This window comes from Patella vulgata, chromosome 1 (assembly GCF_932274485.2).
Source record: "Patella vulgata chromosome 1, xgPatVulg1.2, whole genome shotgun sequence".
Taxonomy (NCBI): Eukaryota; Metazoa; Mollusca; class Gastropoda; family Patellidae; genus Patella; species Patella vulgata.
The window spans coordinates 86823263-86849565 of record NC_065879.2 but is presented as its reverse complement, the minus strand read 5'-3'; the positions used below and the strand labels follow the sequence as shown (position 1 = coordinate 86849565).

The window sequence follows — 26303 nt, the reverse complement described above, 5'->3', positions numbered from 1 at the left end:
ATTGAAAACTCGATTTATTTGTCGGTTTAAATCAACATTGATGTTGTGATGTTACCGGGAAAAGATGGGCTTCTGATATCCAATATTTAAGACAAAATAAACATTTTACCATTGGTACACGATTCGTGTACCAAAATGCGTTTCAGGCCCATTCTAACAAGGGACTCGAAGAACGAGGCTAGACATTCAACAAGTCATGTGAAACGGTGACCGTATATTCATATCGGGAGAGTATGCGCAATAAATACTATGCAGACTAGAATAACCAGGGGCTAGTTGTTTAAAGAGAGAGATCCAACACCCTGTTTGATGTCAATTTTTATTATGAATTAATAGGATCACATTGTGATTCAACTTCATTGATGCAAAGCATTAATTGTGATATCATACATGTCTATATCATTATTTCACGCTTTGAATGTCCATCCCATCCCACCATCTGATAATAAATGATAATGCACAGGACCGTTACACTTTTCTCACAAAGTGTTGTTTTACAATGTTTGTTATGTAGCTGAGCAGGGTGGGGTTTCGACCCCCCCCCCCCCTCTGGATCCGCCCCTGGTATAATAGAGTTCATTACCTATAGTACATGTATATATATTCTTTTCAGGTTAATACAGTGCTCAAGCTCCCAGACTCATCTTTAATTATTTCCATTCTTTTCTTTTCAGGTTAATACGGTACTCAAGCAACATGGCTCTTAATTCAAACATAAAAATGGAGTACATGGACAGTGAAATCATGCCAGATGCTCATAATTTCTCATTAGAAGAAACAGTCAATGCATTAGAAACTGTTAATGTGTGTCATAGTCACAATCCAATGGATGGGTTAATATTTTCACCACTTCTCAGTAAGGATATAAAAATGGAACCACCAACGGATCTTAATATGGAGCAGGAGCATTTCATAGACCAAAAGGAACAATTTAATGATTATTCACATGAAGAATTTCAAGAGCCTATTGATTTAGAGATGACTCCAGACCAACTTCAAGCCTCATTCAATATCCAACCACCAATACATGTACAAACGAGAAAATTTAAAAAGTCAACAAATACAAAACAGTCATGGAAGAAAAATAAAACGCGACAAAGGAAAGTCGACTCCACCAAGACAGATTCAAGAATCAAAAATTCAAAAAACGTTCATCATAAACCAAATAAATCAGTTACCGGTATTAAAAAAGCTCAGCAAAACAAAACATTTAGTAAAACTATTAAAAAAAACCATGTTGCTACGAAAACAGCAAAACAAATGGCAATAACGTCAAAGAAACATCAGTGTGAATTATGCAATGTAATATTTCCTCAGAAGAAAATGTTGGTTAAACACAAAAAAGTTCATAAAAAAATAAAGAAGACATTTCCATGTACAACCTGTAAGGAATCATTCAGCGATATAATTTCTTTGTTAAAACATTCACGAATTCATGTAATTAAAACAAATTGTAATGTTTGTAGTAAATCATTTAATGATGCTGCTACGTTTAAAGAGCATAAAAAAACTCATATGAGAGAGAAACCTTTTAAATGTGATGTTTGTAGTAAATCATTTTTTAATGTCACAAGTTTGAAGTCCCATGGCAGATCCCACTTGTCAAAGAAGTTATTTGAATGTGATGTTTGTAAAAAGTCGTTTAGAAATCGCATGAATTTAAGCTATCATATGGCATCTCACAAAACCATAGACAAAAATCTGGAATCTGAACCACCTAAACCGGACAGCATTGAGGACAAAGCACATCACCTTGTTGATGGGGCACCTACATCGAGTACGATACTGAAGCCAAAGATCAAGGCTACCCCTTCCAAGAAGTCCGTTGATTGTGACGTTTCTAGTAAATCATTTAAAAGCAGCCCCGTTTTGAAATACCATATGAGGTCTCACAAAATCATAGACAAAAATTTGGAAACTGAACAACCACCTAATCTAGACAGCATTGAGGACAAAGCAGATGAAACTGTTGATGAGGCACCTACATCTAGTAAGATGCTGAAGCCAAAGATCAAGACGACTCCTTCCAAGAAGTCCTCTGATTGTGACATTTGTAGTAAATCATTTAAAAGCAGCCGGGCTTTAAAATTCCATGTGAGTTCTCACAAAATCATAGACAAAAATCTGGAAACTGAACAACCAGCTAAACTGGACAGCATTGAGGACAAAGCACATGACATTGTTGACGGGGCAACTACTACATCTCATAAGATGCAGAAGCCAAGGATTGAAACTACTCCTTCTAAGAATTCAACTGTATGTGGCATTTGTAACCGATCTTTTAAAACCTGCCATATGAGATCTCACGAAAACCCCAGACGAAAACCTTCCACCATTGAGAACAAAGCAGATGACAAATCAACAGTTGGGATACTGAAGCCACGTACCTGTTGCAAAACTCCTGCAAAGTCTCGCTTTAAATGTGATGTTTGCAATAAATCCTTGAAAACTAAGATGGCTTTAAGATTTCACTCAAAAACTCATAAATCTATAAACCTAAAAATAGAAAATGATGGTGTCCATAAAGCATCTAAAATTAATAAAATGCTAAATGTGACCAAAACTTTTGAATGTCATGTTTGTGGAAAGTCCTTTAAGAATAAAAGGGCTTTAAATTTCCATTCAAAAACTCACAAAATTTTAAGAAAAAGTTTGGAAAAGGAACCTCTTAAAACAGATCATGGGGTTGGAGAAGAAGATACATGTACAAATTTTGATGACACAGATGGTGACGTGGATGGAGCAGTGGACAGTGGAGGTGAAGCAGAAGATAATACGGAAGATGCAAGTGATATCACTGATGAAGAACAAGTTGAGTGTCCAGTTAGCTTTGAGCCATTTGCTTGCCTTGAAAACCAAGAAATCCACAGGAAACGCCATTCATCTAAGAAGACTTCGACCAGTAATCCCGCAAACTTTATGTGTCAAGTCTGTGGAAAGAACTTGTCATCCAAAGACAGTTTGCAGACACACTCTCGACTTCACACAGGAGAAAAACCTTTTGTTTGTGATATTTGTGGTACAGCATTCAGCGATAAAGGTGCCCTGACGAAACATTCTGTCACTCATTCTAGGGAAAGGAATTATTGTTGCGAAATATGTGGTCGTGGTTTTGGTCTTGCAGGTCTACTCACACGTCATATGTCTGTCCACTCTGACAAAAAACCATTCAAATGTAAAGTTTGTGATAAAGCATATAAACGGAAGACTGAGTGTAATATACATTTTAGAAAGCAGCATTGTAATTTGGAAGTGAATGTCTACAAGGAAATATTTGAGGTAGAAAGAGCCGAATGCAATCTGTGCCAGAGACTGGTAAAAAAAAAGTACATGAAAGAACATATGAAAAGCCATAGAGTAAGGGTTCGATCGTTCGCTTGTGATGTTTGTCCTTTATCCTTTGTACGCAAATCTACTTTATTGAGGCATATGAAAACTCATACAGGTAAAAAACCTTACAAATGTGACCGGAAGGGATGTGAAATGGCATACCTAGCGAAAAGTGATTTACTCCGACATATCAGAAATTTTCATGACAAGTTTAGACCTTTCACTTGTGATGTCTGTCAGAGAGATTTTTTTGATAAAACGCGTTTAGAATTGCATAGCAGTGAGCATACAGGAAAGTACCGTTATAAGTGTAATAATTGTGGTAAAAATTTCAATTACAGAAGCAGATATCTCAAGCATTTAGCTAGGACACTTAAGTGTAAAAGGAAACAGGAGCAAAAAACCCCAAAGAAAAGTGATTCTGTGGGACAAAAAAAAATGAAAAGAGCAAGATTTACAAACAATGGGAAATCAACACCAGCAAAATCAGATGTTGCGAATTCTCAGAAACCAGAACTGGTAGCAAAACCATTAGTTGTAAGTCATCCATTACTAGTGACACCAGCTTCACCCAAACAACCCAATCCCAACGGGGAACAAAATACTAAGACGTTGGATGATAGGGGCCTTTTAGAAAATGAAGAAGTGATTGAAAAAAATAAATCTTCTGGAGATTCAGATCTTCCAGAAAAGTCTAAATTTCCAGCATCAAAAAGCACAGATGTGAAAGAAAGTCAAACACATAGAATTAATCTAGGCTACAAATGTGATGTCTGCAATGATCGGTTTTCTTTGAGCAAAGATCTTCAGACTCACATTATGCTGCATTTAAAAGCTGCCATGTCCCCACGAGCTGATGCCCGAGAAGTCACACAAGTGATGGAGAAGACACCTGCACCTGGTGTTAATATTAATAGCCAGGAAGAAAAATATGGCCAATGGTTAAACCAAAGAGAAGATTCTTTATTTGATGCACCACAACAGAAGGCTTTTCCATCAGCTGTAATAGATGAAAAGGTGTTCAATGACTCTTCTGTGCTGAGTAATTTTGGTGCTGCAGAATGTTCAGATAGTGCTGATGTGGCAGATGATGATAGTGATTACAATGAACTCCCAGCTATTGATGACAAAGGTGTTAAAGAGCAAGATGTGCTAACTTTTGAAAAAACTGTGCACACTGAAGTTGCAGAACTGAAGAATCAAGAAAAGTCTGAGCAAGAACCAGTGAATATTAATGGCAATAAGGCTATGGAAGTGAATGTGGAAATGAAGGCGGAGGAATTAAATAAAGCAGAGCCCCTAAACAAGTTATTTGAGGCCCCACAACTGAAGTCTTTCCCATCAGCTGTAATTGTTGAAAAGGACTCTTCTATGCTGAGTAATAATGGTGCTGCAGAATGTTCAGATGTTGCTGACGTGGCAGATGTTGATAGTGATTACAATGGACTCCCAGTTATTGATGACAATGGTGTTAAAGAGCAAGATGGACTAACTTTTGAAAAATCTGTGCACACTGAAGTTGCAGAACTGAAGAATCAAGAAAAGTCTGAGCTAGAACCAGTGAATATTAATGGCAACAAGGCTATGGAAGTCAGTGTGGAAACCAAGGCGGAGGAATTAAATAATGCAGAGTACCTAAATAAGTTATTTGATGCCCCACCACTGAAGGCTTTTCCATCAGCTGTAATTGTTGAAAAGGACTCTTCTATGCTGAGTAATTCTAGTGTTGCAGAATATTCAAATGGTGCTGATGTGGCAGATGATAATAGTGATTACAATGGAGTCCCAGCTATTGATGACAATGGTGCTAAAGAGCAAGATGGACTAACTTTTGAAAAATCTATGCATACTGAAGTTGCAGAACTGAAGAATCAAGAAAAGTCTGGGCAAGTACCAGTGAATATTAATGGCAATAAGGCTATGGAAGTGAATGTGGAAACCAAGGTGGAGGAATTAAATAAAGCAGAGCCCCTAAACAAGTTATTTGATGCCCCACAACTGAAGTCTTTGCCATCAGCTGTAATTGTTGAAAAGGACTCTTCTACACTGAGTAATTCTGGTGCTGCAGAATCTTCAGATGGTGCTGACGTGGCAGATGTTGATAGTGATTATGATGGACTCCAAACTATTGATGTCAATGGTGTTAAAGAGCAAGATGGGCTAACTTTTGAAAAATCTGTGCATACTGAAGTTGCAGAACTGAAGAATCAAGAAAAGTCTGGGCAAGAACCAGTGAATATTAATGGCAACAAGGCTATGGAAGTCAATGTGGAAGCCAAGACGGAGGAATTAAATAATGCAGAGTACCTAAATAAGTTATTTGATGCCCCACAACTGAAGGCTTTTCCATCAGCTGTAATTGTTGAAAAGGATTCTTCTATGCTGAGTAAATTTGGTGTTGCAGAATGTTCGGATGGTGCTGATGTGGCAGATGATGATAGTGAATACGATGGACTCCCAGCTATTGATGTCAATGGTGTTAAAGAGCAAGATGGACTAACTTTTGAAAAATCTGTGCACACTGAAGTTGCAGAACTGAAGAATCAAGAAAAGTCTGAGCTAGAACCAGTGAATATTAATGGCAACAAGGCTATGGAAGTCAATGTGGAAATCAAGGCTGAGGAATTAAATAATGCAAAGTCAGATGAAAGTCATCTACGAAGTAACACAGATAACAAAGAGTCGAGTTCTGTGGATAACAAAGAACCTATAGCTTCAGCTTTTTTTGATGATGGTGATTCAGATGATAGCATGGTAATAAATGTATCCTCTATTTTACCAAAAAACATTTTCTGATCATCGGGACAATAGTGATCCTTCTGATCGTAGCGCTGTTAAAATTGACACATTATTAACCGAGGAGCAAGGTTCAAGCACCAGAAAGTTCAAAAAGAGGAAGATGGTACCCAAGCAAGATGGTGATAAAATATTTTCCTGTAACTTCTGTAGTAGAATATTTCCCACTGAGAAAGGATTAAACTGACATTTAGTCTCGCAAGTTGACTCAATGACAGACCTAATGATACAAGCACAGACACTAACCATTCAGCTATACACCCTCACCCACCCCGTATTAATAAGCAATTTAGTTTTCAGCATGTATACAGTAAACTTTGGATAAGTCGGATATAAGTGGACTGACCAATTTTATCTGAGTCAAGCGAAATTCAATCTTAACTTGATTAGAAATAAACTGCAAGAGCAGGATAAGAATTGATTCAAAGGCACATTTCAAGCTTTTCTATGTGCGGGTAGATAACTTCTGTTTTGGTGCGGGTAGATAACTTCTGTTTTGTTGCCATCTTTGAAAAATGTCCTAAATTTTCCTTGAAAGTGTCTTGTACAGCAAACAGTGAGTTTTGAATTTTCCGGGAAAATTCTATTATTGCGTCGTGTCAAATTGGCTGATTTGAGTCAAAATGATAGGGAAAAGTATTTTGGGGCTCTGTGCATGGAATAATACCTAACCGCGTTTTAGACCATCGGGACGAAACGGATCAAATGGATTGATCCGAGTTAAGCAAAGATCCGACTTAGGAAATCTGACTGACGCGTAGAAATTTAATAAGAAAAATGTGCAGGATAAACGAGTTCAAATGATTTTATCCGAGTTGAGCGAAGATCCGACTGACTTATGCAAAGTTTACTGTACTTTAAAGGGGTATTATGGAAGATGAGATAAAGAGTTGACAATTCTTGCTATAATAGTTAAAAAATACATAATGTAAATTACACAGTCAAATTGCTCCACTCTGAACCGATATATTAGCTTTTGGATTTAAACCTAGCCTCAATCATTACTAAAGTCGGTACGATAAAAAAAAAGTCTTGATTATCCATTTTTAGGTTTAATCATGTGTTCCAATCCGCTAAATATCGCAGGCTGGCGATGGCATCGAGAGTTGATTATAGTCTGGATAAGTTAATTAATGTCTAATTAATAATTTAGATAACATTTCAGTCCTGTAAAAGTCAGATTTAGTTCTTGCATAATGTATGTTTAATTTGGGGAAGGACAAGAATACATATATTAATTCACACATACATCGCAGGGCAAATGGCTATATTCTTTGGAAACTTAAAATAAAAGACAATGTATCTAAGGGGATTTATATTTAATTTGTTAAATTGTTATTGTTATTTCTAATCAGTGAAATATGTGATCATTCCAAATTGAACGGCAGTCGTTTGTGTCTGCTGAATCTGATTAAAATAGAGATCTATATTTCGTTTAATTTTTTTTTATACTTTCGATGGCGTACATTACATGAAGATCTGACCAGTTGTACTGGAGGGTAGTGCCAGGGTCCTATGAGTGGCTTTTGACCCTATGATGTCAGATTAATCAATCAGCGTTGACGTTTCTAGTGTTTTACCTACAGTTCCGTGCATCGCATGCCAAGAAGTCGCCGTAACAGATGGTTTCATTGGCTAATCCCTCACACCATCCAGAATGCCTGTTATATAACAACTCTTCCAGATCCTAGTGTAGTACAGACAAATAAAACGATATTTTGAACTATAAAAAACTAAACGAAATAGGATCTGTGTTTTAATCAGATTAGTGTCTGCTTAGTACATTCCACACGTTTGTAATATTATTCTTTTGTTGTTCGGGAATCAGTTATTACTAATGGGCGTCCTCGCTGAAGGAATTCCCACCAGGTGTCGCTAGTAAAAACTCGGTTCCACGTGACCTTATCGATGGTAAGAGAACCGTATCGGTATTAAATTCCATATTAACGACAAAAACTAACATTTGTCAAGGAATTCCCAGCAGGTGTCGCTAGTAAAAACTCGGTTCCATGTGACCTTATTGATGGTAAGAGAACCGTATCGGTATTAAATTCCATATTAACGACAAAAACTAACGTTTGTCAACACACGAGTTCATAATGAATGTACAGGAAAACTGTGCTATAAGGTAAACAATGAGGTCACGTGGGACTGCCTCGTCTATAAATTATGTCCCTTTATCTCTAGCGAGGACGCCCATTACTTCCACATTGTCCTGTAGGATATGTTTTTCTTTGTTCATTACAAATGGCACCCAAAATTACAGAATACAAGACTCGTGTACTGGTTATAAAATGTTCATTGTGTCTTAGATATTGGATATTAGGATCTCATATTGTCACAGCAAGATAAAAACATCAATATTGATTGAAATGAACAAATGTTGAATTCTAATTGGTGTTTTTAATTTCAAATATTATGTTAAATATTGAGGTAGAGGCTTAGCTCCTTTAATATAAAATTTTAGTGAATATTTTATTTAAATATTATGTTAATTATTGAGGTAGATACTTAGCTCCTTTAATTTAAAATTGTAGTGAATATATTATTTAAAAACTGGGTATCTTTGAGTAATTTAATTTTGTTATGGGCTGTGTGTGATTGTTATCGGGGTCAGATAAATTCAGTATTATTTCTTATGTATTGTTTTTACTGTAAGAAGTTAGAAATCTGTCGAGGGGGTTGGATGACCAAGTGGTTAGCACATGCACGCTGTATTATAAGGTCTGTTATTGAGTGAATTGGTGTGGTTTCGATTCCCTGGTTGTACGTGACAAGGAGTAGGGTCGCATGACCAACCTTGTGGGTTTTCTCCGGGTCCTCCGGTTTCCTCCCACTACTAAAGACCCCTACGTGCAAGGAATTATTGAAATAAAATTGAACCATGTGTTTGTCCCTAAATGACCTAGTTTGTGTCGAGTGGACATTAAACCCCATTTCTCTCTCTCTATAAATCTGTCGTTAAAATATTGAATATCTGACGACTTAGTTCACGCTACTCTAATTATTTACCATTTAATTTTATCCTATAATAAAGAATTTTAAATCTGGTATTTTTCTTTCATGAAGCGGCCCATACTCGTTCAATTTTTCCGTCAATTAATTGATGTAAATTAATTGATGAAATTGACCTTTCCAACACACAATCAATGTTTTAGCGTCAGTTTTGTTTCTGATTGAAAACTTTGAGATGAAAGCATCTCTGGCACTAGCAATGTCTTCCATACACGTTTAATTTCTTCGTTAATTACTTGACATCAATTAATTGACCCAAAATTGAACGGTGTGGGCCGCTTAAGAACTGTCCTGTTCTGTTTCTGTCAAACTGCTCTGTAAGTCATTAATTATATCATTTATGTGTACCTTCTCTTTGATATCTTGTTTTGTTCCAAAATCTGTCAGGAGGGTTGGATGGCCGAATGGTTAGCACGTGCGCGCTGTATCATAAAGCCTGTCATTGAGTCAACTGGCGTGGTTTCGAATCCACGGTTGTATGTGACAAGGAGTAGGGTTTTCTCCGGGTACTCCGGTTTCCTCCCACTGCTTAAGACCCCTACACACATGCGAATTATTAAAATAAAAAATTAAACCATATGTTTGTCCCGAAATGTCCTAGTCTGTCTCGAGTGGACGTTAAACCCCATTTCTCTCTCTCTCTTTCTCTAAATCTGTCAAAATTAGAATTAATACATTAATAAGCATATTCTCTTTCGAAGTAACTATTTTGTCAAAATTTAATTTGTATATTTTATATTGTTAATTTTATACTAAAATTTAATTTCAATGTACCGGTAACTGTTCTGTCAAAATTTTAATTGTATATATTTTATAGTGGTAATTTGTGTGCACATATATAATATACAAGGGGTATAAATTTTGCTTTATTTTTTATTTTTGATTCTTTAAATGAGTTGGTGTAATCCAAAATATGTATAAATAGGCTGACTAGATGGATATTTATCATTAACTTGAAAACGTGTTACGAAACGTAGTTATTAAATAATAGAGAAGTAGTTATATCCATATATACCTTGTGTTGTTTTATTATGAATGATTTTTTGTTTTTTGCATAATATATTAATAAGAACTTCAAAGTAACTGTTCTGTCAAAATTTAAATTCTATATATACTCTTCAAAAAAAGTAGGGGATATTGAAATGCAAATACCTATGCAGGTTGTGATATGATAAATAGTCTTGGACACTTGACATGCTTTGAGAGTATGTTCACAGATGAAGAACTTATTGCCCCAACAGAACCACTCGGCTGCATGTGCGACACGCAATAGCGCCATACATGTGGGAGGGATTCATTGTCAAATTTGATTCTTCAAGGAAGGGTTGATGAAAACTGCTGCTTGCTGGTTTATCCTATCCATGTTAGCTTTCCTATCGGTTCTTGCATAAGATTTAATGTTAGCATATCTTTGCTTTAGTGTGTTACGTTTAATTTGATTGGGAGATGTGTTCGTGACGTCAAACGACAACACTGCCAGAATTGGCCGTGGCACTGCAAGAGGAGTGGGTCAGATTGCCCCAAATCATGATTGGATGGTTGATAAGGAGCTTGCCACGATGAACTGCTGAATGTCTGAGGATTTGTGGAGCAATTACTCACTATTAAGACAAAAATAAAAAATGTCCATTTTCAGTTTTGACAGTGTATCTCTTTGCGAGTGAAATGGGGCCGTGAGATAAGCCGCCCATATGAACTGTTTATGTCCATGTGTAGGCAATTGGCCTGTTATTAACATACACTGGTTACCTCTAATAAAAACAGCAGTGCATTTCTGCAGTTTTGTATTGTTTCTGAATATCCCCTACTTTTTCTGAGGAGTATATATTTTAGTGTTAATTTGTGTGCACATATATAATATACAAACAGTATAAATGTTGCTTGATTTTTTTTTTACATAATATATTAATAAGAACTTCAAAGTAATTGTTCTGTCAGAATATTTATTGTATATTTTATAGTGTTAATTTGTGTGCGCATATATAATATACATAGAGTAAAAATGTTGCTTAATTTATTTTGTATATTCAAAATGTATAATATCTCATTGATGCCTTATACATATATAGTATAACACGCATCATATATAATGAATAAATTTTTAAAATTTATCCAGAGTTTTATGTGGCCTTTCATCAAATTAATCAGCAGTAAATATTTGAAGAGTCCAGGGGAAGAACGATCTAAGTCACATTTTTTGTCTTTTCGCATAAAAGGCAAAACAGACTTTTAGACGAGAATGCTTGACGCGAACATCGGTTGTATGTGACAAGGAGTAGGGTCGCCTGTCCAAGCTCGTGAGTTTTCTCCGGGTCCTCCGGTTTCCTCCCACTGCTAAAGACCCCTACGCGCAAGCGAATTATTGAAATAAAATTGAACCATGTGTTAGTCCCGAAATGACCTAGTTTGTGTCGAGTGGACGTTAAACCCCATTTGTAGCACCATGAGTCTTCCTGTCTGACGTGGAGAGCGGACATTGTCAAACCGGTCGCCACATCCTACATACGACCCATGCATCTTTTCTTACTACATATTTCTGTAGCCTTGTGATCGTCTAGAATTTGTCTCTAGATGTCTTTACTTCTGCTTCACGTTGTGTATTTACTTCTTACAGTTTCTTAAGACGTCTTTCTTACCAGGAATAACAATGCGACAGTTTGCTTTTACATATTTTATATATATATATAGCTGAATACAGGTATACAAGCATAATAGATAACAATACTAGCTAAAACCATTTCTCTACCCTAGCCAGCCTCGCGGCTGTCTAGGAACTCAGATGTAAGCTCTCTGGAACCTAATAGAAGTCTGACTTACAGGGTTCCCCGGTTTCTTTTAAAGGTATTTGAATATCATGCACAATAAAGCGTGATCATGGCCCTGAACTTGTGTAATTAACAAAATGATTGGTTACTTTAAATCAAATGATGCAATTAGAATAATTCCACTCATGTGTAATTCTGGTGGTAAATAATTGACAAGTTTTGGTTAAAGACTCTTTTTTATATAACAATATGTCATTTAAACCCTAAGTTGATTTAAGTATTTTAAGTACATATCACATATTATGCGAATACAGCTGTATGTTATTTCTCGAGCAAAAATTCTACTAAAAGTATTACATTCGTCCCTTTCTTTAAGACTTTTTGCTCGGTATTGGGTAAAAGATCCCTTGAATCCTTTATAATAACCATACCAACATCTGTAGAATTATATAACTATTCATAAATGTAGCAGAAATCTAGAAAATAAACATATATCACCTCCCCCACTTGCAAGATTTATGCTAAATGAACAGGTAGGAGACTCTTAAAACTTCTATGTGCTAAACCCTATAATTATTCATGCAACAGGCAAATATCAATGATACTATACTATATAACAAAACTGTGAAAACACAAACACACATATAATCAAAAATCAAAAATCAAAAGTTGCATGCAAAAGTTCTCCAAAAAGTTCATCACTGTAAAATCCTATGAAAATCCACTAAGCCTAAACACAGAAAACACAAATTGTCTTTTTTAAATCTTCAAGTATCCTAATTTCAAAACACTATAACACATCACATAATATTTATAAAGTTCAGGTTTCACTTTAAATTCTGTCTCAGGAAATGTCAATTTGGTAAATTGGTAAACCATTTCTTCTTCTTGGATTTGTATTGGTCTGTTCCAGCTACCATAGTGTCAAGTTGAAACTTTCTTTTTTTTTCTTCTAAGTATGATTGGTTTGTACAATTTTATCCGTCAATCAAACATGTCATTGCCATCAGACCAAGAACTAACTATTCCTAAATTATTAAAACTTTATTTTGCTATTTATTAGTCTAACATTATTATTTCGAAAAATTATTAGTAAATCTTACTTTTAATTAAAATTAAACTTTATTTAATTATTAATAAACTTTGATGTGTCCCTTTAATTATAAATTTCAAACTAACTTTGACCTCATGACCTAACTCGATAAGTAATGGACAATTTTATAATTACGGTTATGTTTTATAATTTCCGTTTCTGTTTTAGAATTCCTACATTATTATTTTATATTTCACCGTCAGTAATGTGACCTTTCGACCTAATCACTATACAATTCTAATTTCTGTTTTGACTACTATTTCGTTTTTTTTACATGTCAACCAAACAAATATAATGTTATCGTACACCACTGAATGTCTAAAACAAACCGGATCCTAAGCTTATTCCAACATTAGTATGACATAACACTATCGAGAATGTCAATCAAATATGGCCAGTATATGAATGACATTCCAATGTATCCTACAGTATGACGCGAAACCCCATTTCATTTCATTTATAACCATGTCCCAAGTGAATAAGTGCACTTTCATCTACAGGAACATTAGTCTATACACATACAGTTTACTATATCCTATATATTAACGCGTCACGTCAAATTTAACACAGTGTTAGAACCTATTGTTTATTATAATTCGACCTCATGTCAAATTACACATTCCTAATCATTGCGTACATGTCGACAGCTTAAAGGAATTAGCAGTATATATTAAACGTTAATCTTACGTTTCTAAAGCAAAAATTTAAAATACATGAAATTATATACGGACAAAATCTACCGTATACCTACACTTTTCTAAAAAAGTGTCGCATTCTTAACTTGAACCTCCTATAAAACTCGTATTAATGACTTTGCGATAATCTCACAATTTAACGAGCCTATAATTTTAGTTTTTTTTCCCAGGAAAACTATAACCAACATCCCTATTTTTAATTATATGGGATTTTTAACATAACCTAACTTTTTAATCAAAAGTTAAATTACAACAACTCTAAGGCCTGGACTAAGGGCCTCAAAATTATATAGTATACGAAACAACAAAAAACAAAAATTAACGAATCACAGTAGAAACCACGGCCAACTAGGAAACTAGAGTTAATCACTCACAAACTTCATCCTTAGCTCTGCCGTCGTTCTCACTGTGATCCGGAGACAACATTAGTTCCTTACTTTATTCTCTATTCCGTTTCCTTATTATTCCTTAGTTATATCAAAAATTTTTTTTTAAAACCTACTCCTTAAACTTTCTCTTTAACCTTAATTTTACTACAAATTTACTACAGGTCATGTTAACCTGGCAATGTACACACCTAACCAGTGATATTATATTGTTTAATAAACCTATCAATCAAAACTTATGAATGACTCTAATTTATTCTCTATACAGTTAAATTTTAAATACTTAGTTTCTAATCAGATTTTAACTTTAAATTAATATTATTTGGTCTTTAAACAAATTGAACACATTTAATTTACCAAACAAAATGTATTTACCCAATATTTCGAATATCTTCACCAGATTTCTTTTTTTCCACCACAATTTTTCTGTTGCTGGATTGTACAGGTTTTCTTCTTAACGTCTTCAAATATGTATTCTTCTTCTAAAGTGACTTCTTACCCCAAAGGTCGAAACTTCGTTACGGCACCAAATCGAATATGTAAGACTATGCAGTGCTATGCAGTCGCTGGTTAGATGTGGAAAATATGTGATGCTTACTCTCTTTTCTTCTAATCTTCTTCCAGGTTACTCGATCTCGTAGTCACGTGCACCAAATCGAATATGTAGCACCATGAGTCTTTCTGTCTGACGTGGAGAGCGGGCGTAAATGTTGGAAAAACCGGTCGCCACATCCTACGTCCGACCCACGCATCTTTTCTTACTACATATTTCTGTAGCCTTGTGATCGTCTAGAATTTGTCTCTAGCTGTCTTTACTTCTGCTTCACGTTGTGTATTTACTTCTTACAGTTTCTTAAGACGTCTGTCTTGCCAGGAATAACAATGCGACAGTTTGCTTCTACATACCATTTCTCTACCCTAGCCAGCCTCGCGGCTGTCTAGGAACTCAGATGTAAGCTCTCTGGAACCTAATAGAAGTCTGACTTATAGGGTTCCCCGGTTTCTTTTAAAGGTATTTGAATATCATGCACAATAAAGCGTGATCATGGCCCTGAACTTGTGTAATTAACAAAATGATTGGTTACTTTAAATCAAATGATGCAATTAGAATAATTCCACTCACGTGTAATTCTGGTGGTAAATTATTGACACGTTTTGGTTAAAGACTCTTTTTTATATAACAATATGTCATTTAAACCCTAAGTTGATTTAAGTATTTTAAGTACATATCACATATTATGCGAATACAGCTGTATGTTATTTCTCGAGCAAAAATTCTACTAAACGTATTACACATTTCTCTCTCTCTATCTCTTGACGCGAACAGAACAATGAATGGGTTTAATTACAACTTTAAAATGATGTTTAATACGAATCATAATTACCAGTACAACAACTGACTTCCACTTTTCAGCCAAATTAAGGTCAAATAAAGGGTACGATGGACATATTTGTCCGGGAGGCTATTTCAGAAGGGCCTTGGTTCGATGTGACTCTGAACGTTTTTACCTGAAATATTGCCGCTATTATCACTGAAAGGGGTGACATTGGTGTGAGTCAATTAACCCTCAATATTAACCTTTTTCTTCCGCAAATTGAATTCTAATACAGCTTTTAAATTATTAAGAATCCCCACAATAGTGCCAATAGAGTGAAAAGGAGGATTTGTGCCAATTGAATAATCCAATGCGCACATGTTAACCATTCGCCCACCTCTCAGATTCTGAAAGGGATTAATTTATAATACCATGCTGTTGAACTGCCAGAGCCACGGTGGCTAAGTGGGTAAGACGCTGGCTCACTAGCCTGGAGGTCATGTGTTTGATCTCTGCATTGGCCGAGAAAGTTCATCGGGATTTTCGGATGTGGTTTACCCCAGTCAGGAGGTAGGGCCTGACATGGACAGCTGTCTAGCAGTTCGGATGGGACAAAAAACAGGTCCCGTGTATACATGTTGTGCACGTAAAAGATCCCTTGGCAGTTGGAATTTGATATAAGAGTAAGAGTAGGCCATAGTGCTGCTGCCCGAGCAAAATTTCCCTGATAGCACACTGTATGGCGTATGCCGTATGCCAGTCAGAGCAGAACAGTAGGATCCCATTTCATTTCATCGTTGAACTGCCTATATTACATGAAAACATAAAATGCAAGTGAAGATTTTGATGCTTTATTTCTATTTTGAAGAAATACAATTCTGGGAAAAATATACATTATGTTGTTAGAAAGAGAAAAGGTGTTTAACATCCACTTGACACAAACTAGGTAATTTCAGGACTAACACATGGTTCAATTGTATTTAAATAATTTGCTTTCACGTCTTTAGCAGTGGGAGGACCCGGAGGAAACCCTCAAGGTTTGACAGGCGCACTAACCTAGAAGTCACGTGTTCGATCCCTGCATTGGCCAAGATAGTTTATCTGGATTTTCTGGCTTGGTTCCACCTTGTCAGTGGTGTAGAACGGAGGCCTGGCAAGGGACAGTTGTCTAGTCGTTCAGGTGGGATGAAATAAAAAGAGGTCCTGTGTACATATTGGCGTGCACGTAAAAGATCCCTTGGCAGTTGGAATTTGATATAAGAGTAGTCCGTAGAGCCGCTGCCTGGGCAAAATTTTCCTCATAGCAAACTGTATGGCGCATGCTCATCTTCATTAAATCACGTTAAACCCCATTTTATTTCATTTCCTTCAAAGCTTAAAATGAGATATTTTTTCAAGCATGCTTTCTTATTATTGGTTTAGAGTTGAAGAATTTTCAGGAATTTAGAGAGAGAGAGAAATGGGGTTTAACGTCCACTCGACACAAACTAGGTCATTTCGGGACTAACATATGGTTTAATTTTATTTCAATAATTCGCTTGCGCGTAAGGGTCTTTAGCAGTGGGAGGAAACCGGAGGACCCGGAGAAAACCCCCGAGGTTGAACAGGCGACCCTACTCCTTGTCACGTACAACCGGGGATTCGAAACCACGCCAGTTGACACAATGAGACTTTATGATAAAGAGCGCGCACGCTAACCATTCAGCCATCCAATCCCCCTTCAGGAATTTAACTCTCAGCCAATCAAAAGGCAGATCTAACGAGTAAATGATTTCCTGTCATAAGATGAAGAGGTCTATTCATTTTCAATGATTTCCAATAATTATTGCCAGAGTTATGGCCCTTGATCACTTTGAAAATTTTGCGGACGCTCTAGTGGCTAAATTTATAGACAGTGTTTAAGGTCATGAGACAAACAATCAAAATAAATTCTAATGATTTCTGACAATTACTTAAAGGAGCTAAATCGCTAACATTTGGTACCTAGAAATTGAAACAATTGGGTCGCAACGCATATAATACTGTAATATGAATGTATACAAACTGATTTACATTCAATGGTTTCCGTTTTTACTCTAATTTCAAATCAGTTATGTTCGGCGAAATAAGCCAGCAGTCTCAATCGAATGCAAATTTCTAGCGTCTGGTTATTCCAGTCTACATAGTATTTATTGCGCATGTTCTCCAGATAAGGATGGCGACGCCGTTTGATTTGGTGCAATGTGCCTAGCCTCGTTCCTCGAGTCTCTTGTTACAACTGGGGCTGAAACGCATTATGGTTCCAATTCGTGTACCAATGGTAAAATGTTTATTTTGCCTTAAATATTGGATATCAGAAGCCCATCTTTTTCCGGTAAGATCACAGCATCAATGTTGATTTAAATTGACAAACAATTTGTGTTTTCAAAGTTGAAGATTTTGGATGATACTGAGTTAGAGACTTAGCTACTTTAATGGGTTGTTACTCGTAATCAAATTTCCATGTGTTGTAAATGTTTTCATTTCTGAAAAAAGAAAATAATATGCGATAACGCTTGTTGACCGCCCGAACGACTAAGCTGCTGTGGGTGTATGTTTTGTTGCCTGGCAACCTATCTTTATTTTGCCTTATGATCGGGTATTATTGGAAATAATGGAAACTATACCCTATATCCTCTGAATAACTTTAGCTGCAACCCCGATGTCGGACAATTATTTGCAAATAATATGTATAGCTGTGTAATCATTATACTTGTAATAAAATAACTGCACCTAACTGGCAACTTTTTTTAGGGGAGTTGGGGGGCAAAACATTTTTTTTCAGGGAGGCCTTGCCCCCCCCCCCCCATTGTCTACGGGCCTGGTACCTAAGTATCCTTTCAGTAAGAAAATAAACACTAAAAATGGCTATTCATAAACCTAATAACGAGTGGTTGCCATGCAAGATACACCCACAGGTAAAATTTATCTAAAATGATTATGTAATTTTATTTAAAATGTATTTTTCGCTATATTTCTACCTGTTGGGGGAAGTCTGAAATGGAAACTCGCGTAAATATGTAATGTAGGCCTATTACGTTGGAATTAAGGATCTTGGTTGGGTTTTTTTTTCAAAGTAGGCCTATTTCCAAAGTGCTTTTCAGTTCATTAGTCAGACTAGTTTTTAGTAATGTGACTTGAAACATATTATCAAGATAAAATTTAAAACTAATTGCAAGTCGATTTTAACTATTTAGAAGAGACATTAATTTTTATTTTTTCTAAAGTTGGTAAATATATGCTGCCATAACACAGGGATACCGCTTGTCTTCTTAGAACCTACATGTATTTATGTGACATATTTGATCAATGAAAGTATTAATGGAAATTGCAACAGCTATTCTAATGAAGACACAAATATCATCCAAAGTCTTCGACATTGAAAACACGAATTATTTGTCAATTTAAATCAACATTGAAGTTGTGATCTTACCGGGGAAAAGATGGGCTTCTGATATCCAATATTTAAGATAAAATAAATATTTTACTATTGGTACACGAATTGTGTACCAGAATGCGTTTCAGCGCCATTTGTAACATCGCCTAGTTATGTTCAAATTCAAGTAAGGATAACTATTAGTATTATATGAATATCGAAGACGTCTGCAATATGAACATTTTACCGTTCATAAGATCTATTTGATAGTATTTGATTTTATTTTTCATATCTATTGATACACACATACTTTACAGCGCGATATAACTAAAATATTTAAATAAACAAATACATATTTATAGTAGGGCTGTGTCGATACAGTTCATTTTCGATACAATACGTATTGACGATACGGCAAACCGATACGCGATACGTATCGCGATATGGTGACATCACTAATTATGCCCAAAATAACCTCAAACTACATTCAGTTTCAAGACATTTGAGATGAGTAAGCAAGCATCAGGGTTCTTAATCTATTTTGAAACAAACGGCCGGAATAATGTTGGGTCAATTGAGATCCCGTAGGAAATGGGTTAATTATAAGAGTCTATTCCCTTTGATATAACTAGACTTCAACAAAAATAATTCTTGGTAATTTATGGAGAATGCCGTATGTATGTGATTACCACAAAAATAACGACAGAGGTACACCTTTTGAAAAATTTCCATATTTAATTCACGTACCAACTTGAAGTTCACGTCAGTAATATTCCAGAATACCGGTACCTGGAATTCATACACGGCGTGGAAGACGCTCGATTGGCAAACCATGCCGAGATCGTCTTCTTTCGTCACGTAGGTTTCAATTCATGGTCTTTCTCAACTGAATAATTTGTTCAACGATACGGCGATACGGCCATATTACGTATCGATATAAATATTAGAGACTTTTGGCAAGCGGAATTTTCCCATCCGTGTCACGTATCCGTATCGTATACGTGATACGTTGCGTCAATGTAGTTTTAGAGTTTTGGCAAATTTTCGCGTCGCGTACGTGTGCGTCGATCAGCTGAACTTAGTTCTATTACAGCATGATGGCAGATATCTACGAAGATCACCATCAGTACTAGTCAAGTGCCTATTAGAGCCTACAATTTCCCGGAGGAAATAAAGTCGCCCGACAGTCGCTGAGCTATTAAAAAAAAATAATGTCGAATCTTATTAAAAATCTTCGACTTCGACTCGACTGCAATTTTTGGTTCACTAATAATGTATCATTTCAGAAAGTTTATACCCCTTTACCACAGAATAAAATCATTTACAGAATTGCAATGTTCCGTTCCATAAATTTAGCACGTAGATCAACCATCATGGTTAACATCGCGTCAAATATACACCTTCGTGTTCTAGAATACACAAAGATTCATAAAAACGCTACGATACAACAATTCCGCGTCTAAAAGTAGTAAAAAAGACGGTAAAAGGACACGACAATGTAATACGGACCTTTTCCGTTTGAAAGCTGTTCGATACGTGCTGCCGTATCCGTGTGACGTATTTCGTATGAGAAATGCACACACATTGATGACGTCACACGCAAAATCCATACGGATACGCGATACGGGCCAGAAATTTACGCTTGCCAAAAGTCTCTATTGCTGGAACGTATCGATACCTATCGGTGTATCGATATATCGACACAGCCCTAATTTAGCCTATATCAAATGAATTGCAGGATAAAAAGGTTAAGAATCTGCAGGCTAAGTTATATTTATAGCACGGCTTTCTAGGCTTTCGTGAGTTAACAGGTTTAACCCTGTTAACGAATGAAGCGTGCTTAAATGACTTGTAACACTGACACCTGCTCAACTTGCTTGTTGTTTTGCACAGAAAACCCACCCCACTACTAGTCTATATCAGTATATGATTATGGGGCGCCGTTTGTAAAATAATTATTTAATTTTTTTATAGCAAAAAACATTAGATTTAACTCCGAATATATATATTTAGATAAATATTAGAACAAAAATGGCATATATGTAAATATAAAAAAATATTGTAGCTAAAAGTCGAGTTTTTGGTCTATGAAAAACTTTAAATGTTATATCTTGATTTCACATCGCTTAGTTAAATATATAGCTAAATATATGTGCTGTTTTTCGTAGGTATAAATGCTAAATACTATAAACAGTTAACTAAATATATAAATATCATGCTAAATATATATGTTTAGCTAAATGTATAAATATTTAACTAAATATATATTTGTGGTCCCGCCAATATTTCTATTATCGTAAGCGACACAAAAAACTGCGCATAAAATGATGACGTGTACCCGACACGTGAGCCTTGGCACAATAGGCCTACTAGCAATTAGAAATGGAAGCTGACCACGAACTTGTAACCCGAATCACGGCCGCGGTACCTCGTGTCGTTCGCACAGATCAAGGCAAGGTGCAGTCAATGGAAAGTTGTACACTACGTCATCGTTTAGTGTGAAGTCGCTTACAACAATAATTATTTTACAAACGGCGTGGTACGGTTGCGCTTTGTAAATTTAACTATATGTTTAGCTAAATATATAATTTAGCTAAATATATATTATTTAGCTAAATATATATTATTTAGCTAAATATATAAATGTTTAACTAAATACATAAATGTTTAACTAAATATTTTAACATTTAACTAAATATATATTTAGCTAAATGTTTAAACATTTAACTAAATATTTAGCTAAATATTTATATATCATCAAATCTCTTGTTTTGGTCTTAATATTCAATGCTAAATGTTAAATATGAAAATAGATCGAGATAAATCAAGAAATATTTATATATATTATGTTAAATATTGAGTTTTTGTTGTATTTTTAGTTTAAATATTAAAAGTGAAAAATTTGCACAAAAGTCGAGATTTAACTATATATATAAATTTAAATTAAATCTAGTGTTTTTTGCTATATAAAAAGCTAAATAATTAATTTACAAACGGCGCCCCATATATGATTTCTACTAAAACTAGTGTAAACCAGCAAAAGAGTGCAATAACATATTGAACATGTCAAGTTATTGCACGGTTAATATAAGCTCCACCCAATCTACTAGAGGGAAAACAATCTGCTTATTCAACGAAAAGAACAAAGGAAGATTTCCTGTCCATGTTACAATCGCTGTTATCATAGCCTTGTATGTTACGACTGGAATGCTGTCAAGATTTGACATGCGCGCGGTCAAGTTAATATCCATGTATATAACTCGATGTGACAAACACGGTACCGACAAATACTCCAAATACTCGGAGTTGAGTGGCTGGTTCAACAAGACTATCAAAGGCGGAAATCAATAACATATTTAGTTTTGGATCGAACCTCCCCAATTTATTTTATTTGGTCCTTCCCACGAGGACTTGATAGACCTCAGGAAATAAACTTCTTTAAATTAGGCCAATTAGAATCAGAAATAACTAAATTAATATCGTGATATCCACAATAACCTACACTTTGATGGCTTGATCCTCGTCCAGTATATGAAATCAACCAATGTCTTCTCTGGACGTTTGTTGTTCTCGTGGGCTGTTGTCTATATTTTTTTTATAATATACATTTTTTAACACATAAATAGTCTGGTGAGTAATTTTATTCTTTCATGCAAAACATTTTTTTGTTGAAAAGTCGAAAATCTGACAAATCAGTTATTTGTTAATGGAGAACTAGCAGTGAAAACCAAAATGAAATGATGCACAATAATATATATGAATAATGAATGAATGTTCACCGTTTGTGTCATAAACTTGAAGATTTGATGATTGTGTTATAAACTTGAGGACTTGACATTGACGTTTGTTTTATAAACTGAGGACTTGACGATCCTGTTATAAACTTGAAGATTTGACGATTGTGTTATAAACTTGAAAACTTGACATTTGTGTTATAAACTTGAAAGTTGAAGACTTGACATTTGTGTTATGAAAATTACAGATGTCTGACAAGGACTTCAGGTATTCCTTCCGTACGACTATCATAGAGCTGTAGTAAAATTGACAAGTCTAACTCCAACCCTTGTGTCAATAATGGACTGGGCCAGTTTTAATTATGGACTGGACCAATGCATATGCTTTGATAAGATATAAAAGACCAGACTCACATGCACATGCTCCTTTGTCTGCGATATCACCTCGGTGGAAGCGGACGTAAAATACAACTAACTCATCATCATGCACATGCTCCAGGGGGGTTGTGATGGCCTAGTGGTCTAGAGTGTCACGCTTCGACCTCTAGCTGGCCGGTCACCTCTGGCTTGTGGCTGTGGTTTCGATCCCTGGTGTGAGCGTATGTGGCATGGAGATAGGGGCGCCTTCTCAACCTTGTGGGTTTACTCCGGTTTCCTCCCACAGGAAAGACCCCTGTGCATACGCTAAGATAATAAAAATAAAAAAAGACAACTTGTCTGCGATATCACCTTCGGTGGAAGCAGACGTTAAATAATAAGAACAACAACAACATCTTTGTTTCAGCCTGGAATATTATCTAAATTATTAGTTACAGATTGATTAACTTATCAAGACCATAATCATCTCTCGATGCCATCGTTAGCCTGTGATATTTACTGTTCTGCTCCTAACCAGGGCTAATGAAGACGGGCATACGCCATACAGTGTACTATGAGGGAAATTTTGCCCGTGCAGCGGCGCTACGGCCTATTCTTATATCGAATTCCAACTGCCAAGGGATCTTTTACATGCACGCCAATGTGTACACAGGACCTCGGTTTTTCATCCAATCCGAACGACTAGACTGCTGTCCTTGTCAGGCCCTCCGTCCTGCATCACTGACAAGGGGAAACCACGCTGGAAAATCTGGATGGACTTTCTCGGCCAATGCAGGGATTGAACACCCGACCTCCAGGCTAGCGAGCCAGCGCCTTACCCGCTTAGCCATGTGATCTCCTCCGGTTGGATGGCTGAATGGTTAGCACATGCATGCTGTATCACAAGGTCTGTAGCATGGTTTTGATTCCCCGGTTGTATTTGACAAAGAGTAGGATCGCCTATCCATCCTCATGGGTTTTCTCCGGGTCCTTAAGTTTCTTCCCACTGCTAAAGACCCCTATGCGCAAGCGAATTATTGAAATAAAATTGAACCATATGTTAGTTACTTATATATTCTTTTCTTTTCTTTTCAGGTTGATACAGTACTCAAGCAACATGGCTCTTAATTCAAACATAAAAATGGAGTACATGGACAGTGAAATCATGCCAGATGCTTATAATGTCTCATTAGAAGAAACAGCCAATGCATTACAAACTGTTTACATGTGTCATAGCCCCAGTCCAATGGATGGGTTAATATTTTCACCACTTCTCAGTAAGGATATAAAAATGGAACCAACAACAGACCTTAATATTGGGCAGGAGCATTACCTAGGCCAAATGGAACAAGTTAATGATTATTCACATGAAGAATTTCAAGAGCCGTTTGATTTGGAGATGACTCCTGACCAATTAGAGGCATCATTCAATACCCAGCCACTGATACACACGAGAAAATTTAAAAAGCAAAATAATAATACAAAAAAATCATCCCAGAAAAATACGCAGAGAAGGAAGAAGGTAAACTCATCACAAACAGATTCAAGAGACAAAAATCCTAAATTATTTTGTAAACCAAAGAAATCAGTTGTTAAAAAAGCTCAACAAAACAAAACATTTAGTAAAACTATTAAAAATAAACATGTTGCTACGAAAACAGCAAAACAAATGGCAATAACGTCAAAAAAACATCAGTGTGAATTATGCAATGTAATATTTCCCCAGGCTAAAATGTTAGTTAAGCACAAAAAAATTCATAAAAAAATACAGAAGATATTTCCGTGTACAACTTGTAAGAAATCATTCAGCGATATAATTTCTTTGTTAAAACATTCACGAATTCATGTAATTAAAACAAATTGTAATGTTTGTAGTAAATCATTTAATGATGCTGCTACGTTTAAAGAGCATAAAAAAACTCATATGGTAGAGAAACCTTTTAAATGTGATGTTTGTAGTAAATCATTTTTTAATGTTACAAGTTTGAAGTCCCATGGCAAATCCCACTTGTCAAAGAAGTTATTTCAATGTGATGTTTGTAGTAGGTCATTTAAAAACCAGATGAAGTTAAGCGATCATATGGCATCTCACAAAACCATAGACAACAATTTTGAAACTGAACCACCTAAACTGGACAGCATTGAGGACAAAGCACATGACATTGTTGACGAAGCACCTACATCAAGTAAGATGCTGAAGCCAAAGATCAAGACTACTTCTTCCAAGAAATCCTCTGATTGTAGCATTTTAAAATTCCATATGAGTTCTCACAAAAATTTAGACACAAATTTGGAAACTGATCCCCCAAAACCAGACAGCATTGAGGACAAAGCAGATGGCTTGGTTGATAACTCACCTACATCTAGTAGTGGCATAGTTAAAAAACTTAGCAAACCACCTTCAAAGACTTCCTTTAAATGTGATGTTTGTAATAAATCCTTGAAAACTAAGATGGCTTTACGATTTCACTCAAAAACTCATAAATCTGTAAACAAAAATTTGGAAAATGAATCTCCTAAACAAGACAGAAATGAAAATGATGGTGTCCATAAAGCATCTAAGATTAATAAAATGCTAAATATGCCCAAAACTTTTGAATGTCAGGATTGTGGAAAGTCCTTTAAAAACAAAATGGCTTTAAAATTACATTCAAAAACTCACAAAATTTTAAGCAAAAGTTTGAAAAGGGAACCTCTTAAAACAGCAAAAAATGTAGATAAGTCAGCTGGTCATGTGGATGGAGCATTAGAAGTTCAAGGTGAAGAAGATAATTTTGATGACACAGATTGTGATATTGATGGAGCAGTGGACAGTGGAGGTGAAGCAGAAGGTGATAGGGATGATCGTAATGATTTAACTGATAAAGAACAAATTGAGTGTGTTGTTTGCTTTAAGTCATTTGATTGTCTTGAAAGTCTAGAAGTCCACATGAAATGTCATTCATCTAAAAAAACTGTGACTAGTAATTCCTCAACCTTTATGTGTGATGTCTGCGGAAAGAACTTGTCATCCTATCACAGTTTGCTGAAACACTCACGACTTCACACAGGAGAAAAACCTTTTGTTTGTGATATTTGTGATACAGCATTCAGCGATAAAGGTGCCCTGACCAAACATTCTGTCACTCATTCTAGGGAAAGGAATCATTGTTGTGAAATATGTGGTCGTGGTTTTGGTCTTGCAGGTCAACTCACACGTCATATGTCTGTCCACTCAGACGACAAACCGTTCAAATGTAAAGTTTGTGATAGAGCATATAAACGGAAGACTCAATGTAATATGCATTTTAGAAAGCATCATTGCGATTGGGATGTGGATGTCTACAAGAATAGTTTTGAGATAGAAAGAGACGAATGCAATCTGTGCCGGAGACTGGTAAAAAAAAAGTATATGGAAGAACATATGAAAAACCATGATGAGA

At 35.8% G+C, this 26303-nt stretch overlaps 1 protein-coding gene across 1 annotated transcript; it reads left to right on the top strand.

Annotated features, from left to right (window-relative positions):
• Positions 1-680: 680 nt before the first annotated feature.
• LOC126808846 (zinc finger protein 91) lies at positions 681-11252 on the top strand. Its single transcript, XM_050533872.2, has one exon. It carries the CDS (start codon positions 697-699, stop codon positions 6124-6126), a length of 5430 nt encoding a protein of 1809 aa, XP_050389829.2. The 5' UTR covers positions 681-696; the 3' UTR covers positions 6127-11252.
• The last annotated feature ends 15051 nt before the right edge of the window (positions 11253-26303 follow it).

Excerpts from the sequence above, each read along its gene's own strand:
- LOC126808846 (XM_050533872.2), top strand. The coding sequence starts at position 697 with ATGGCTCTTAATTCAAACATAAAAATGGAGTACATGGACAGTGAAATC.